General features: G+C 47.8%; 1 protein-coding gene across 1 annotated transcript in view; it reads left to right on the forward strand.

Moving 5' to 3' along the window:
- Nucleotides 1-18,067, forward strand: part of LOC119433539 (glycine dehydrogenase (decarboxylating), mitochondrial) — a 50,196-nt gene extending 32,129 nt beyond the window's left edge. Inside the window, exons 14-23 of the mRNA XM_037700789.2 lie at nt 76-151; nt 1,681-1,806; nt 4,580-4,659; nt 6,013-6,195; nt 7,681-7,940; nt 10,285-10,380; nt 13,702-13,809; nt 14,644-14,708; nt 16,260-16,340; nt 16,598-18,067. Coding sequence (XP_037556717.1) covers nt 76-151; nt 1,681-1,806; nt 4,580-4,659; nt 6,013-6,195; nt 7,681-7,940; nt 10,285-10,380; nt 13,702-13,809; nt 14,644-14,708; nt 16,260-16,340; nt 16,598-16,714 — 1,192 coding nt within the window. The 3' untranslated portion in view covers nt 16,715-18,067. The remainder of the gene's footprint in view (nt 1-75; nt 152-1,680; nt 1,807-4,579; nt 4,660-6,012; nt 6,196-7,680; nt 7,941-10,284; nt 10,381-13,701; nt 13,810-14,643; nt 14,709-16,259; nt 16,341-16,597) is intronic.
- The last annotated feature ends 228 nt before the right edge of the window (nt 18,068-18,295 follow it).

An 18,295-nucleotide genomic window follows, 5' to 3' on the forward strand; every position in this document is an offset into this window, starting at 1 on the left:
TAGTGTGAGGTTTCTCTCTGCTCCTTCCCTATCTTCATCACCGTGTAACCTACACGTGACGTCATATCCTTTCAGCGGTGCGCAGGGCGAGTACGCCGGCCTGAGGGCGATCTCTTCGTACTTTTCCTCCAAAGGACAGAAGCAAAGGAAGGTAAGTGTAATGGACGCCATCTGCATTCAAATATGGGTCATTATGAAAGCAAATTTTCTTTGCCTCTTCTGATGAACGGGCGGTGTCACACAAGCTGTCTAAAAAAAAAAGAAAGTACGTTCCCGATAGCGATATTTGGAGCAGGGTCGCCGAGTGCTATAGTCAGATGATCGACCCGCTAGATCACACATGTATACATGGCATATGTCCTCACCCTCAGTGAAATGTATAACGATGCTAGGTAGCCAGCTACCTGTACAATGCTTGACATAACAATGAATAGCAACAGTGTGAGGTATCTGCGCACACGCACGCACACGCACGCGCACGCACGCACGCGCACGCACGAGCACACACGCACACGCACACACGAGCACACACGCACACGAGCACACACGCACACGAGCACACACGCACACGAGCACACACGCACACGCACACACGCGCACACGCACACGCACACACGCACACGCACACGCACACACGCACACGCACACACGCACACGCACACACGCACACGCACACGCACACACGCGCACACGCGCACACGCGCACACGCGCACACGCACACACGCACACGCACACGCGCACACGCACACACGCACACGCACACACGCACACGCGCACACGCACACACGCACACGCGCACACGCGCGCACGCGCACACGCGCACACGCGCACACGCGCACACGCGCACACGCGCGCACACACACACGCATGCATACACACGCGCACACGCGCACACACACGCGCGCACACACACACGCATGCATACACACACACGCATGCATACACACACACGCATACACACGCATGCATACACACGCATGCATACACACGCATGCATACACACACATGCATACATACACATGCATACATACACATGCATACATACACATGCATACATACACATGCATACATACACATGCATACATACACATGCATACATACACATACACACACAGATACATACACAGACACACACAGATACATACACAGACACACATAGATACATACACAGACACACATAGATACACACACACACACACACACACACACACACACACACACACACACACACACACACACACACACACACACACACACACACATATATATATATATATATATATATATATATATATATAATCATCTCTGTTCGGTGCTCAAATGTAGACGGAACGCATTTTTGACGTAATTTCAGCTTTCCTTGTCACAGCCGTGTAAACGCAGTCACAATGCCTCGCACAGGCTCTCTTCATAGTAAAGCACACTGCGTGAGGTCGGTGTCCCCAGAGCTCCCGCCGGTGGCGCACAAAGTGCCTGGAGCCACGCGCTCCGAGAGTCTTATTTTAATCGCTGAGCACTGTACATACATGAGGAGTGCAAACAGTGCGTCTAGAAATAGTCTGCGGTTGACTCAGTCGCCGTGAAGTCGAGTGCAGGTGCAGTACAGTGCCGTTGTTACAGTACTATTCGCGCGCTTGAACAGAACGCCCTCTCCCGGCTCCTTCGCGCTCCTGGCGCAGGTTTGCCTGATCCCGATGTCTGCGCACGGCACCAATCCGGCGAGTGCGCACATGGCCGGCATGGCCGTCGACCCGGTGAACATCAAGAAGGACGGCAGCGTGGACGTGGAGCATCTCAAGGCCAAGGTGCGTTTTGCTACGCTTGTGGGGCCATGTCTCCCTCCCACACGAATTGTGTGTATGACAATGTGTGACAACTCTGTGTGATCGTGTAGCGTACCATCTACTCCTTGGCCTTCTCTCTCGGATCAATCATTCGGGACCGCCGTCAAAGAGCTACTGGCACGCTATTTCCAACTACTTAGTTTTTTTTAATGCGAAGCTTTTCTTGGCGAACATTTGGCACTTTGAGAGTTTCTATCTATCTAGCCCCCTACGTCTTGGTGGTCTCATGGTCGTTTCGTTAACTTGTCATCTACCCAAATTGGCATAGTATGACAAGAGTGTATGACGAACATAAATAATATAGGTCATGAGATGATGTCGTAACATGTGTGTCACGTAGGTCATGAAACAGCCGCCTGCTTCTTGGTGCTCTGATTGTCGTTTCGTTAACTTGGTAGGCTCCCCGCACACTGCCTCGCATAACATTGATTCCTGCAGGGCGTGGGATCTGCCGGCCCTTTCTTTTTTCGCTGTAAAGGTCATGCACCTCCAACTGCCAGAAAATAGAATTGTCGAGCCTCGCAACGCCGTAGATAATTTGATATATTACGTTTTCTGTAGCCACTTGCGGTTTCGTTTCTACTGCGTCGTGACGTCATAACGCAGTCTGTGGTCACGTGGGAGCAAGGCAGTGTGATGTTTTGGCGCTCGCTCAGTCACCTGGTATGCTCGCCACTCATCAGGACCGATGTAGCAGCATAGCACACAACCGAGTGAGCCTCTGTCCGAATGTTAATCAAGCTTAGTTATCTTCCTTGATAAGTAACTATCGGCAAGTTGGACCCGCCGTAGTTGCTCAGTGGCTATGGTGTTGGGCTGCTGAGCACGAGGCCGCGGGATCGAATCCCGGCCACGGCGGCCGCATTTCGATGGGGGCGAAATGCGAAAACACCCGTGTACTTAGATTTAGGTGCACGTTAAAGAACCCCAGGTAGTCCAAATTTCCGGAGTCCCCCACTACGGCGTGCCTCATAATCAGATCGTGGTTTTGGCACGTAAAACCCCATAATTTAATCGACAAGTTGGGGAGAAAAAGTTACAGCAATAGATAGCATTGTACGCCTGCGCAGCGGCTTGGACTTGTTGGTTGTGCCTTGCGATCGTCTTGATGTCACCTTTTTTGTCTTCTGCGTTTTTCTGGCACCCTTCGCAAACTGAACTCTGTCAGCTAAAGTACTATATACAAATTAAATAGTGCAATAGTACAGAATCATGGGGGACTTGGCAATGCACACTGTAAGCAAGGTCGATCCACATAGGTCGCGAAGCTTCGGGTGAAAAGCGGTTCAGAATGAATTGTCACCGACATCAGCAAGGGTGGTTATGGGAGCAGCGATTCAAGCGCGACTATGTTTGGAGGGAACAAACATTGGGAAAGAAAAAAAAAAGCATTTTATAATTAAAGAAATACTCAGTTACATTCATTCAACGAAAGTAAAATTCTTAATTAAATTTTATATATGCGTGGCGAGAAAAGAAAAGAGAACGCTATTTTACTTGATCAGTATCAATAAGTACCTCTTTTCAGCGCCCACCGTAAGAGCGCCCACCGATAGCTGCGTGCGTTGACGCCGCTATCACTTGCAATGCAATGAAGCTGTTGAAGTGTGCAGAAAGGCCTCCCCGATAAAGTTCACCTGTTACAATACACCCCCCCCCCCCCCCCCCCCTTCACATGTTATATTATTTTGCTCGTCGACGTTTGCCTAAATTTGGTGACGCGGGTAGTTTCATTGTTTCTTAATCTGTTCAGTCAAAAGCATTGAGTTGCGACCGTCAGATACTTGTTTATTTAGTTGTTTTCGTGCGACAGCGCTGGCCGACGGGCTTGGCGTCCGACGATTGGACCAGCACTCTACGCCCAAAGCGTTCGTCGGCCTCCAAAGAAAGTATGTTCTGTGCAGGGATGCGATTTCGACACCCGTACGGCTGACCTTTTCCTCCATCGCTTTCCAGCGCTGAAAGCTCGGAACGCCCGTGAAGTCGAATGGCGGGGCATTTCAAGATACAGCTCTAATGGCATGGCCTCCGAAAACAAATTTCGCGCCTTTGCGAACAAAATCATGTCACTTCTGTTTTTAACGGATATGACGTCCCATTATTTTTTCTTCCGCCGGAAGTGTTCCCTCCTCACACAGATGGCGCTAAGCCCCATTAACCGCCGATAAGCCGCCAGGTTTTGAACGTATGGGCTTCTGTGGAAGCCCGCTAGCAGGTATATTTACCTTGCTCTAAGTGCGAAAAAGACGTAGACAGGGAAGGCTCCTGTGTTGAGCACGAGGTCGCGGTCTCGAATGCCGGACGCCGCGCCCGCATTCTAATTTGAACGGCACGCGAAAACGCACGTGTACTTGGATTCACGCGCACGATGAAGAACCCCAGGTACTCATAATTATCATGAAACCCTGCACTGCACCGTCACTCATAATCCCTGTGTTGCTTCGCGACGTTATCCCCAATCAATCAATCAATCAATCAATCAATCAATCAATCAATCAATCAATCAATTCTTATCGCGGATCGTTTATTTCTCTCTTGCACTACGCACGAATGACTGATTGACTGATTTCGTAAAACCACGCCACAGTAATGTTTGACCTGTAATGGCGACGCGATCCATTGTTGGTACGTGGTTACTCATATTTTAATGGTAAGTTGGCCCAGTCCGAACAGTGCGCAGGGAGCGTGTCGCGCTTTATGTCAATATCGTCTCTGTTTCTTGCTCCCACTCCAGCTCGACCAACACGGTGACAAGGTGGCCTGCATCATGATCACGTACCCGTCCACGAACGGCATCTATGAGGAGACAATCTGGTACGGAATTTCCGAGTGGAACGCACCCAATGTGGGCAAATCTGTTTATGATACGTTACTTTCAAGGCGATAGCTTTAAGGGCCCCGTTACGCAGAAATCCGGCGTCGACCGTGAGCGAAAATTCTCTACCAATCATAATCACAGAACACCAGATGGCACTCGCCTCCGCCCATCCGCGGCGGTGCTGGCCGTGCGGGGGAAAGAAAAAAAAAAGAACCAGAAAGCTCGCCTTCCTGCGTAGCGTTCGCCGCAAGCTTTTCCCGGTAAAGTTTATGGTTGCATAAGATGGCAAGGGAACAATAATTCAGGATCGCCAGTAAGCCTCTAGAGTCTGTAAAGGAGTACGCTTATCTAGGTCAATTACTGACAGGGGACCCTGACTATGAGAAGGAAATTTATAGAAGAATAAAATTGGGTCCGAGTGCCTACGGCGGGCACTTCCAAATACTGACTGGGAGCTTAGCACTTTCATTGAAAAGAAAAGTGTACAGTCATTGATTTCTACCGGTGCTAACATATGGGGCAGAAATTTGAAGGTTGGCAAAGAGGCTCGAGAACAAGTTAAGGACCGCGCAAACAGCGATGTAACGAAAAATGTTAGGCCTAACGTTAAAAGACAGGAATAGAGCCATGTGGATCAGAGAGCAAACAGGGATAGCCAATATTCTAATTGACATTAAGAGAGAGAGAAAAAAAAAGTGGAGCTGGGCAGGCCATGTAATGCGTAGGATGGATAACCGGTGGACCGTTAGAGATATGGAAGGTGTATCAAGAGAAGGCAAGCGCAGTCGAGGACGGCAGAAAACTAGGTGGGGTGATGTATTTAGGAAATTGGCAGGCGCAAGTTCGAATCAGCTAGCGCAAGGCAGGGGCAATTGGAGGTCGCAGGGAGAGGACTTCGTCCTGCAGTGGACATAAATATAGGCTGATGATGATATACATTGGCGCATGCACATGCGGTAGTTTTTCTTGATGTTGCACTGTTTCCTTAAATATTTACAGGCCTTTTATTATTTGCAAGTATTAAATGACATTTTGAACTAATAAATATATGAATGTAATATAATATTTGGGTAAATACAAATTATGTTTACGTTAAAACACTCAGTTTTCGTGATGATACGGTCCTTCACGAAGGTTAAAGCACGCGTTCGATACATACCTGCCAGCGCCGCTCTTCGGTATTCGTGTTTCATCTTGCATCATTATTTCGATTCCCTACTCGCGGCTGCGGTCAGTCACTAAGGAGTAGGTTGGGCTTCCTCAGCTGTGTATAGCATTGTCTGAGCTCTCAAATTTTTTGTGTCACGTGGTCTGAAGCTGCGCGTCGTTGTTGCGGCTGCGCATTGCAGCGAAGTGTGCGACCTGGTGCACGCGGCGGGCGCCCAGGTGTACCTGGACGGTGCCAACATGAACGCCCAGGTGGGCATCTGCAGACCCGGCGACTACGGCTCGGACGTGTCCCACCTGAACCTGCACAAGACCTTCTGCATACCCCACGGCGGTGGAGGACCCGGCATGGGACCCATCGGAGTGTGAGTACGCTCAAGTAGCCTGCTCGGGCTCGCTGAGCCACGCCAGCACGCTCAAGTCATCGCGATATAGGTGGAAGCACCGTCGATGCCCATTAGAATGCACACGTCGGCGTTTGGCTGTGAGCATCACAAACTTAGTCACGAACAATACTTTTCAATTATCGAGATGGTCATTTTTTTATGACTAAGTTTGACAACCTGTGTAAGTTCGCTTTCAAAATGGCCTAAAACAACGATTTATAGCTTACGACACACCATGAACATTCAGAATCGAGTCCGTTTTCTGTGTGTTACCGCGCAAGTTGGTGTTAATTAGCTAATTAGGACCCAAACAAAGGACGCCCTGTTTCGGTTATCACAAAAATATTTATCATAGGAAAGAAATAGTTGCATTTTTGAAATCAGGAGGTGAAAATTCATTAACAGTGCAAATTTCACTCAAATTGTTTAAGAAAGTAAAAAAGGAATTTTAGGTGCCTCGTACCCCCTTAAATGTGTGATAGAGAGATAGAAACGTATTTGAAAGAAGGCAGAGAGGCCAGCCTGAACTAGCGCGCTGTAGCCCGCTACTCTGCACAGGGAAGGGGGAGGGGGGACGAGGATATAAAGGTGTGATGAGGAATGAGGATAACATAGAAATAGGGATGCACAACGGTGAAAGCAAGTTCACCGTTCTGTTGATAAACATTCGGAAATGTAATCCATGAAGCCACTGCCGGGTTCTATATCCTGCCTGTAGTCGCTAGTTCAAATGAACCTTCAGATAAAGGCGCTAAGACGAAGCTGGTGTGTGGGATTGTCCTGCGTGAGCAGCACAGGCGCCAATCAAAAGCTTTACAGCATGTAAAGAGCTGCGATAAGCGGCGGCTCCAGTACGTCGAGCACCTGCAGGGCATCTTTAGCGCCAGATTCTGGAGACCGCTGAGAATCACGCGCATTGACCCTAACAGGCGCTTCAGCATTTTTTGAACGCTTTCCTTCTAGTTATGTCCATCTCCTTACTTGTCTGTGCTGTTGTGTCGCCGGTTTTATTGGCCCTAACATCCCTGGCTTCTTGGCGTAGAGGACCGCTACGGCTCTCTGTCATCGCCGTGAGTTTAGAGGGCAGCAAATACCCTTCCGTGTCTGTAACAGCCGGTGCAGGCGAATATTCTCATGCTCTCACTGACCTTGAATTCGCTGTAGAAGTTGTTACTGTCCTCGATGCACACACACAGGCTGAGGTGGTCGTGGCATCCATGCCTCACTATGCAGTTCTTCTGAAACGACTTGTTGAACTTAAGGGAACAAAACAAGCTTTTACCTGAACAAACTGGAAAACAGGACTATTTGCCCACATACATGGAGCTGCTGCAATGAGCCTCTTCCCATGACGTCTGATCCAGGAAGTAGTTTGTCACGTTCTTCAACTGAATTTAAGAGGTATCACGTGACGGGTTCTCAAGATCTGAGGAGGATACGCCCGTAAAATGTTCACCCGCGCAGGAAGGCCCACCTGGCACCGTTTCTGCCCTCGCACCCCGTCGTGGACCCGTGGTCGCTGGGCGGCGGCGGTCAGAGCTCGTTCGGCGTCGTGTGCGCCGCCCCGTGGGGCTCTTCGGCCATCCTCCCCATCTCGTGGGCCTACATCAAGATGATGGGGTCGCAGGGGCTGCGACGAGCCACCGAAGTGGCTATGCTCAACGCGAACTACATGCGCAAGCGGCTCGAGGACCACTACAAGGTGCTCTACCTCGGAAAGAACGGTACGTGGCCCCGAGATTGTGGCCTCGCTTACATAGTGGGGTACAACTTTGGAAGGCAGCGGCATTTGCCCCCTCAAAGGCGGATGCACGTGGGCCTCCACCAATGGGCGTGCACTATAGACTGACGTCATGAGGCGGACGGCTGGTGACCCCGCCGACGGAGAACATGGCAGCTCGCGCTTCGAGCTGCAGCCCGACTTTCCTAAGCGGGACTATTTATTCGCGGAGGCAATCGCCTGCCGCGCTTTGGTAAGCTGGACGTGGCGTCTCCTGTCTTCTTAATCTGTACCCGACTATAGGTTATTAGGGAGTTTCAGAAATAGGGAACCTAAAGTTAGCGCTCCCTCGTCCCCTCACCTTTTCGGTTTCCATTTCGCGCTAAGTGGCCATAAATCTTATGATCTGTTACTGTTCAGTATGAACCCAGTATGTTCAGTCCGGCCGGATTCTGGACTGAACATCGATAGCCCAGCAATACGCACATTTAAAGTTCGGATATTCAACGACTAGGGCTACAAAAGAACACAAGGAGAGTACAGAAGGAGTTTCGGTTTCGGGATACACGCAAAGCCGCCTGGGGGCGCTGTTTCTAGAGCTCCCTATTATGCAAAGTGATGTTTCACTCGACGTTATCGCAGAAAGAGAGAATGAAATAATGAAGGGGGAATGGAAGCCCGGGAAGTTAGGCAAACATGATCACACTCGGCTACCGTTCATCTGAAGAGAGAATAAGGGGGGGGGGGGGAGCAAAGATCGACTCGGAAATGAGCAAACGTTGAGGGACATCCACTATACGTGGTGTGTCCATAACCTGGCAGCCAAGTCCGGTGCACCTTGATCCGACTCGACCGTCCGCGTTTCACCGACGTTAGGTCCTGGAAGCCTTGACTTACCTTTGGGAAAGCCCAGGTACTTGGAAAACCAGCACTGTAATCCATACATATGTTGTAAGCTTGTTATTGGCTTCATTATTATGAAATTAGGAAGAAATATCTGCGGGTCACACTGCGGCCGCTGGCCTCAAGATGTTTTTTTAAAAAAAAGAATTCCTTCTTTGATTGCCCTTGTTTTTTTTACCGTCAGAGGCGCCGAGTGACATAACAACCCAAGTTAACAATACATATGCGGCAGAGGTATCACTGCAGCCGATGTATATGGTGTCGCATATTACTCAGACTAAATTATATATGTTCACACGGTGCCCGAAAACTCTACGGACATAATGCCGACATATTATTTATTTTATTTAGAAAGACCTCACAGGCCTACCAAGAGGCATAGGGTGAGGGGGGCTATGTTACAATACATTACAATCGGTTAAAATATCGATTATACAATGAATCGAACATTGGCACAAAACGCAGAAATTTGCATATAACAAAAACCAGACAGATCTTAAAAAAAAAGGAAGTAGAAGAAATGAACAGATGCGCATTGATCAATTGTATGTTGTACAGTAGACTTCTCAAATGGGCACCGTACAGCATAGCGGTTATATTACTAAACGTTTTTTGAGTGATCGCAGCGGCAGTGGTGGCGTGTGAGCCTATGACGAATCGTTGAGAAGATTGAAAATTAAAAACACTCGCAACAGAGCATGGCCTCAGGCCCCTATGTTGCCCGCCAATTCCAAAAATAAATTCTGGTGACGTCCACGACGTCCGAAGAGTAGTACTTAAAGAAAGACGTCGTAATTAAAGCTATAATGAGACTACGATCTGGTTAGTCTGCTGCGGCCGGCTTGCACGCTTTCTTAGTTCGTTGAAGTACACGCGGTCGGAGAACTGGTGCATGAGGCAACTTAAAGTGCAATATCGTCACGTTGTAGTGACGGTGAAAAATAAAACACAGCCAAACGTGTATGTCAGGAATTACGAACCGTTTATTGGGTGCCCAGAAGGGACAAGCAGTACTGAAATCGCAGCGTCAGCGGGGAGCGTAGTCATCCGTATAGTGATCGATCTCCCCGAGTCCAATTTGTCCGCCATCGATACGGTACATTCCAAATTAATCGATGGTGCTTGCGGGGCGAGAACGAACAACGCTATTCGCTACGCGCGCAATCTGATCAGACATGATTTAACCGCCGACAACGTTCAAGATGTTCAGAACACTGTATAGTCGCGTATTTGCGGCCGAGTGGTAACTTGAGGACGCTGATGGTCCTATGAAAAATGGACACCGACAGAACGTAAAACGGCGCGTGGCAATGTACGTATAGACGGAACATGCTCTTTACTCCATGATTGAAACCTTCTCAATAGTTAACTCTCGGCACAGCGCTGATGCGCATTGACTCTTACGTAAGTCGTTCGTGATCTACGGGTTGTTTTCTTGCACTCAGGTTTCGTGGCGCACGAGTTTATCTTGGACATGCGGGACTTCAAGAAGACCACCGGCGTCGAGGCCATGGACATCGCCAAGAGGCTACAGGACTACGGTGAGTGAAAAAGCTCCGACATGTATTCGAACGAGAACATTTTTTTTTTTTTCGTAACTTCGTCAAAGCCATCGGCATTTTCTGAGCATCCATATTAATGGATGCACGCAGCTGCCATCAAATCTCCGGCAAGCCGCCGCGGTATATGGACCAATGGCTGTGGCATTGTGCTGCTGAGCACGATCAATGTCGTGGGTTTGATTTGGGCAGCGCCGCATTCCGATGCGGGCGTAATGCGAAAAAAAAAAAAAAAAACACCGGTGTATACTGTACAGGGGTGAGCACTGTTAGGGTGAACACCTCATTAGTATTCACGAGCCTATAGCACTTGATGTTTAGCACAAAATGAAGAAAACTATTATTCTTTATCGGTATCATCATTAGGCGTCGTATTCGGCACATTTCCCCCTTGAAGTAGAGAAGGTATGTTGAAGTTATACCAACTTGAATACTAATGAGGTGTTCACCCTAACGGTGCTCACCACTGTACATTGGGTGATCGTTATAGAACCTCGGGTATTGTCGAAATCAGGTCGGAGCTCTGTCCACGTTTTCCCGTGCAGACGGAGATGGAATACGAAAAGTGGGCCGAGAATTTTTACGCAGATGGCCAAAAATGATTCCTGCACGCTGGCATACTTAGTAGAAAATGTACGACCTTGGGAAGTTAAGGCCGATTACTCAGTTAACCAACCAATCGGTCAATGTTTTTTTGTCTTCTTCTTTGCTGTTCGCGCTAATATTCTGGCATGTAAACCTAGTGCTAAAGGCAAACACTTCAATGAGTATTCATGATTTATAGATTGGCGAGACAGAAAAATAATTACGGACATGAAGCTCTACGGCGACTAGTTCGCGCACCGACGTACATATCACACTATAATGTGTTTCGTTGAGTATAGCAAGAAAAGGTGTTAATGTGTTTCTGGGATAAACAGACGGAGGACATGAATCATTTCAAGCGGGCTTGTTTGGTAGCCTGACTTTACGGCTGCTGACGGTGAGAGTACACTACGCACTTTTGTGGCAGTTTACTTGCAGGTGGATGAACATTTTCAATGTGATAGCGTGATAGTCGTACCTCAGCAACTTTGTAGTTCTGACGGAAAATATTGCCGATCCCTAAGGCCGTGGTAAGTCTAACACAATGTCTCGAAGCGAAGCGCCAGCTATCGCCGTGGTTGCTTAGTGGCTTTGGCATTGTGCTGCTAAGCACGATGTCGCGGGATCGAATCCCTGCCACGGCGGGCCGCATTTCCATGGGGGCGAAATGCAAAAACGCCCGTGTTCCGTGCATTGGGTGCACGTTAAATAATCCCAGGTAGTAAAAATTAACACGGAGTCCCCCCCCCCCCCCCCCCCCCTACTACGGCGCGCCTTATGAGATCGTGGTGGTGGCACGTAATACCCAAGAATTTTTACCTTATCACGAGGAAGGAATGCGAGAAACTGTCACGTGACCTACGCGCCTGAGGTTTTAAAGAGCGATTTCAACACGAGAGAAGCGAGTGTGCGATCGTGGAAAGGAGGGGGGGGGGCGATAATTTATTACAAAGGCAGAAAGATCGGCCTGAGCTAGCATGCTCTGGCCTGCTACTCTGCACAGGGGAAAAAGAAAAGGAGAAAAAAGGGTGATGAAAGATGATGTGAGCACAGAAAGAAGGGATGCATATATACGCTAACACAGTGGTGATTTCAAAGTCTTCCAGTTCGTGAAGAGTACTGGATTGTACGAACGCTTGTGACAGCGGAGATTCTTCTTTGACTGTCTCTGCCAATGACTGACTCCATTTTTTTTCTTTTCTCTCCTTATCTATTCTTCCCCTTTCCCCCTCCCCAAGTGTAGGGTAGCCAACCGGCCACGTCCTTGGTTAACCTCCCTACATTTCCCTCTTCGTTTCTCTCTCCCTCTTAAAGTCTTGTCTAGCCTGGTGATGTTCAAGTAGTGCAGTACGATCGTGCATTTATTTATAGCATTGTAGGCGGACTTCCAACCACTTTGGTGACATCTAAGAGAAAATTCGAAGTGGGTTGAGCAAGCGTGTCACAGTGTCGCAAGTTTGTAAGAGAGACGAGGCACGGAAACATCACTTCGATAAACGGGAGTGTGCAGTTTCGGCCGCGACCTCTACCGCACGTCGGAAGAAGTGGGCCCGATCCTGGAGATAGTGTAGCTGTAAACTGGGCCGCTGTCACGCTATACGTTTGGCCCAGTGAACGATATTCTGAAAAAAATCTGTGCAGAAGAGGAAATGTTTTGTAGCATTCGCTCGGACACTGATTCCAGCGTGTGCGTTGCTTCTGACGTCGCCATTGTCAGCATCCTCTACCACACTTTGACAATTAGCGGTAGCGAAATTATACCCGAGTTTTCCCGCCTTTCAATAGTTGCATCTTTGTCTCATTCTTCTACTTTAGTGTAGACAACGAAGCGTGAACAAGACACTTAAAACAAGAGCGCAAACAAACAAACAAACAAACAAACAAAAAAAGCTTTTGAAATAACTTTTGCTTGGTGTCATTTTAGAGCGCAGTTTATTCGGCGGACAAACTGCGGTGGGACGTGCGTCGAAGTTCCATAGTCAGGCGCTTACATATTTCTTCTATATGGCGCATGATCTTCACATTTCTATCCTGATTCGACATATTTTTCTTTCGGATTAATCATTTTGGGATGATATTGTGCGCAGCTGTCTGCCGTGTCGTAACATTCATTTCAGAAACTTTCTTCTTCGCTTCTCGTTCCATATTTTTTATCTCGCTTTTCAAATTCTTTATTTTTGAGATAAGAGTAGTGTATTTGGCACAGCCGGCTCTAGAAAGCGTAGAGTTTCCTAGAATAATTACTAGAGGTAACTATTGCGCAATAGTGCCTACCGGAGCTGGAAGCATGTTGGCTCAGCCAGCGGGGGATTGGTGGTTAGCACATGGATTCGCCTAAACTTGGTCTTTCTAGCTTTTCAAACGGCTTGGCGACTTGATCATTAACAAAACATCGCGTTATACTCGTAAATGCAACACTTCGCAATGTTTACGCGTGAGTGCAGAAATTGATTGCCTTGATTCGTTTAGTAAAATATGATTTGTTAGAAAGTTCGAGATGATGAAGCACAATACACGAAGCCGCAGCAACGTCTGAAGCTGCCAGCACAGAGATTAGACAAATCCACGTTATTAGACATCATCCCCGTGAGAGCGTAACGATCCCCAGCACTGGTCTTAGTGTTTTCTGTAACTTGTATCTCTCTCTCTCTCTCTCTCTCTCATGCTAAAAAGACCTATACCTTACATTATCTGTGCGTTTCTTTTCTTTAATCGCAGGTTTCCACGCTCCAACGGTGTCGTTCCCTGTCAGCGGTTGCCTCATGGTTGAGCCCACGGAGTCGGAAGACAAGCAGGAGCTCGACCGGTTCTGCGACGCCATGATCTGTGAGCAATCCGTTTCCTTCCCTACGTGTGAGAATAGGCGAGACTGTTCCGATGTTGGGACCTCCGTTCCGAATGGCTGTGCTGTCTAGTCCGTCCTCAAAAGTGATGTCAAACAATTTTGCCGTGGCGTTCGCGTGGGATATATTTTTGCTAGTTCGCTTAAACTCAATCGCCAACCATTCTCTGCATCTACGTACTCAACTGTGCAGGGTACTTGCCTCAATTGAGTCCTGCTGGGGCGCATTGGCAATTAATAAGTGTGTTGGTTTCTCGTGCCACGTTCCGTAAATGGAGCTGTGTTTTTCCTATATGGCTGAGTATACGGTTGCGTTTCTTGAAATTGATTTATCATAGCCATCACTGATATTGGGAAGCTGGCTTCTCCCTGAGTAATTGCTTAGATGCGCCCTTGGTTGCTGCTGCCTTTGTCGTCATTATTGCTAATAAAGGGGGAGGGTTCTAAAATCAAAAAGTTGAGAGGTTCGCTTAGCGGCACGCCTAGCATGCTGCTCCCAACGGGAACTGTCACTATTGTTCCTGTAGCTGTTGCTGCCGCTCTTGTCATCGTAGTTTTTGCTCTTGGTGTTGCTTTTGTTGCAGTTGTTGTTGTTGTTGTTGCAACTGCTGTTGTTGTTGTTGCAACTGCTGTTGTTGTTGTTGCAACTGCTGTTGTTGTTGTTGCAACTGCTGTTGTTGTTGTTGCAACTGCTGTTGTTGTTGTTGCTATCGTCGTCATCCACACGGCTGCCTTTCTTGTCGCTTGTCCGCAGAAGTTGTCTGCCTGCACCCACCTATGCTCCTAACTGATCTCTCCTTCGTTTTTTTCCTGCGCAGCAATTCGGCAAGAAATCCAGGACATCGAGAACGGCAACTTTGACATGAAGCTCAACCCTCTCAAGGTACGTGCGTGCTCTGCACTCTAGTTTTTTCCCACCTGCGTGAAACTCGGTGGCCAGAATTGTAGTTCCTGAACGCAGTGTACTCTCACTTTCTTTTTATTTATTTTTAGTGGGACGGGGGGTCCTACAAGACTACTATCTGATAACCTCGGACGACGCGTACTCAGGTCTCTTGTGTTAGAGCGCTATTGATTTGCCTAGTCGCGAAGGACGAAGTCCAAGGCAATGCTGCAGAGAGACCCGGAACTTGGCTCCTTTTAGAAACGGCTGTTGTGGTTAAGAGCACCAATGACTGTCACGAATTATGACCGACTGTTGATAAGTTGACTTATTGGTCATTTTAGGGCTTTTTTGCACAAGAAAGTGTACGTGTTTGCAGTGTTCAGAGCAACACGTCGAACTTCCAGCCACATTAAAGTGATTAGTGTTCGTATGAGAAGGTGATATTTATGTTCAAAGGGATTTCCGCAATCGTTTTCATTGCAGCCAGTTGCAGCTAGTACCACAGTGTCGGAACGAAATGTTTTTCGTTCTGGTTTTGGTTTCGTTCCACTGAAAAAGTTCCGTTTCGGTTCTGCTCCGGAACGAAAAAAAAAATATCCCTAACGGTACATAACGATTTTGGTTCGCTTGCAAATATTTTCGAAGCAAAGTAGCAATAAAAACGTAGTATTATTTTTTTCATTCAGCGAATTCTGAATTATGAGATCGTGCCTTGAGTTAAGGCACTGAGCATGATCTCAGGAACAGCACGTCATCGAGCGTACTCGCCGTAATTGGAGACCGCTGTACCGATAAAACGAACTTAAACGAACACAAAAGAAGTGTAAAATTTCGGTAACAAAGCGTCGTACCTGTGGAAAACGAAACGATAAGCTCTTAGCGTGGAAGCTCTGGGTTTTCCTACGATGCGGATCTGCTAGTGCACCGAGCGGCAGGCTTAGATTAGTGGAGCGCTCGACCGTCTATCGCTCGCACTATGCCTGCCTGAGACACGCGCTTATGCGGACCGCTGAGATGCGCGCTAATTCTGACGTTGCCTGACGTCGGTTGTTTCGGATTGCTGACTTTCCCGTTGGATGGAAAACCGATCAAATATATTTCGGCTTCACTCCGAAACAAAATAATAAATAATGATCAGGTTACGTTTGCGTTGCGGTAACAAATGTCGTTTGTTTCACTTTTCGTTTTTGTTTTCGTTCCGTTCCGACACACTGGCTTTAGTCATATATTATACCCGGAATACCTAAACCGTGTGGGCCTATATTGCTTATAATAACTATGTGCTCTGACCTGCCGATGTGAATGTCTTCATGCAGACGTAAACTTCCAAAAGCTGCATGTTTTTTTTTTTTTTTTTTTTACCGTCATGAAGAGTCATGAAATAAAACAGTGTTTCAGGCCAGTTTAGTTTCAACACTGCGCCACCGATATGTCACCACGAGGCTGCTCTTCGTGTTGTCGGATGAAACTGTCCTGATAAGCAGACTGAAGGAGATAAAGTGTGTTCTCTCTTCCATCTCACCCCCCATTTTGTGGCCATGTTCCCAGATGGCGCCACATCCCCAAAAGGTGGTCGTCAGCTCCAAGTGGGACCTCCCCTACACCAGGGAACAGGCGGCATTCCCAGCGGTGAGATTTTCTCTTGCTCGCGCCCTTCGTGTAGCGCCAATAAAAATGTTAAAACTAACATCCTGTCGACACATCTTTTTTTTTTTTTTTGCTTTTGTTCAGCCACCTCTGTCTTCATTTATTTACAGTACTGCTAGTCTCATTCAAGAGAGTCATTTTCTCTGTATAAGCGAAAAATGAAGATTGATTCATTAAAATACCGTCAGGCGCAGGAGCTCCTCTGTGACCTTTCACGTGTCGTTCCCGTCTCTCTGCAGAAGTTCGTGACGCCGGAGACGAAAATATGGCCGACTGTGGGTCGCATCGACGACATCTACGGGGACACCAACCTCATGTGCAGCTGCCCGCCCATGGAGACGTACGAGTCGCTCTAGTCGTCCAACCTGTTCGCATCTTCAACTCCGTTTCGTGCGACCTCTCCGGGATCCCAGTCATCATCGACCGGAACTGCGCTTGAATAGTAGCCTGGTGTGAGCCGGAGACTCGTCCTCGGTGGCAATGGGCCCGCATGGCATCTCCGCAGCAAACATGCGCCCAAAGTGGCTCTCGGAACAATGCAGTGCTTGCGGGCTGTTGACGTCATGTGTATTGAGCAGCAGGCGGACAGACCTGGCCGCGTTTGTTTTCGCGGACATCCCGAGAAAACGGACGTGTCAAGTTTTTAGGAGTGGCTTGTTTTTGCTTTCTCTGCACAGGTTTGCTCTGCACAGGTTGGCGCTGGAGATGTTGTTCCGTACGCTGTCATATTTGGCAATATCGCCAAATTCCGCTTTGAAATCAATCGGATACGACGTAGCTGCCCTGCGAGCGAATCGGTGCTCGCAAGGTTACTAATTTGACAATGCGGCGTAATTTGACAGTGTCTGAGGTAGTGCCTCGCCGTACGATCCGAATTCATTCGCTAGTGGTTGTTGCCGGTTGACAATAGTATGACATCGCGTTAGAGGAGCGTGAACAGAACTGAACTACGTTAGTAAAATGCTCTACAAGGTGTAACGCACAATCAGTAATGCATTTGTTAAAGGGTTGTCAACGTGTTGCAGCTAGCGATTATTTCCCGTCGCCATCTTGAGTGCGACTCTTACGCTTGCTGGCGAGTTGTTAAGCAACGCGCGAGCAACTTTCCGTGGCATACAAACTTCAACTCGCGCCCCTATCTAATCTCTGCATCCGTATGAAACCTTCAAGGAGCTGCAACGCAACATTCGTGCGCCTATAACGACTTACGGCGTTTAAACTGGCGTTGAGTTCTCTTTTGTTCGCGTAAGCAACTCTAAAAAAAATTGAGGCACCCTCTTTAATGCACTAACACGCCAGTTTGTTGTTTTCCTGTCTTCCACCTTGCAATCTTCCGGTCACTTTCTGTTCTTTTGCTGTGATTCAGCGTTGACAAGCTATACGTTAGGTGTCCTGTCACGGTGTGATGCCACAAAGACGTCATCGCTGTTACTAGAATGTTTTTTTTTTCGGCAGCTCTGCCTACGATGCTTCCTGATATGCAAAATTTCTTTCCAGAATGATGGGTCTTTTGCTGTGCGCGGTGAGTAATGTAACTGTCAACGAACCATTGTTTTGTTTTGACGCGAATGGAGTTCATTAGGCCGCAGGCGGAAACAAGTAAATCCACCCATTACTCGTCCGTCTGTTCTTATGCAGATTTCTATGCTGCCATGTGTACATCCTTTGTAAATTATATATGTTTATTGTAAAGGAAGTTTCCTACATGCCGTCACAGATGTGTCACTTGTGTGTTTTTCTCCGTGCGTGGGTCACCTTATTTCATTCCAACCTACCAACCGTTAGTCGAAGTAAGCTTATAGCTGTTTTTGTGCGAAAAGTTGAATCACCTGCTCATTAGGTTAATTGTCACGCGTGTGAAAAAATTCATCGTAATGAATGTCGATGGGCGATAACAGCATTTAATGCCAGAAATAATCGACTATGGAAAGCTCCCA

The sequence above is a fragment of the Dermacentor silvarum genome, chromosome 11 (assembly GCF_013339745.2).
Source record: "Dermacentor silvarum isolate Dsil-2018 chromosome 11, BIME_Dsil_1.4, whole genome shotgun sequence".
NCBI lineage: Eukaryota > Metazoa > Arthropoda > Arachnida > Ixodida > Ixodidae > Dermacentor > Dermacentor silvarum.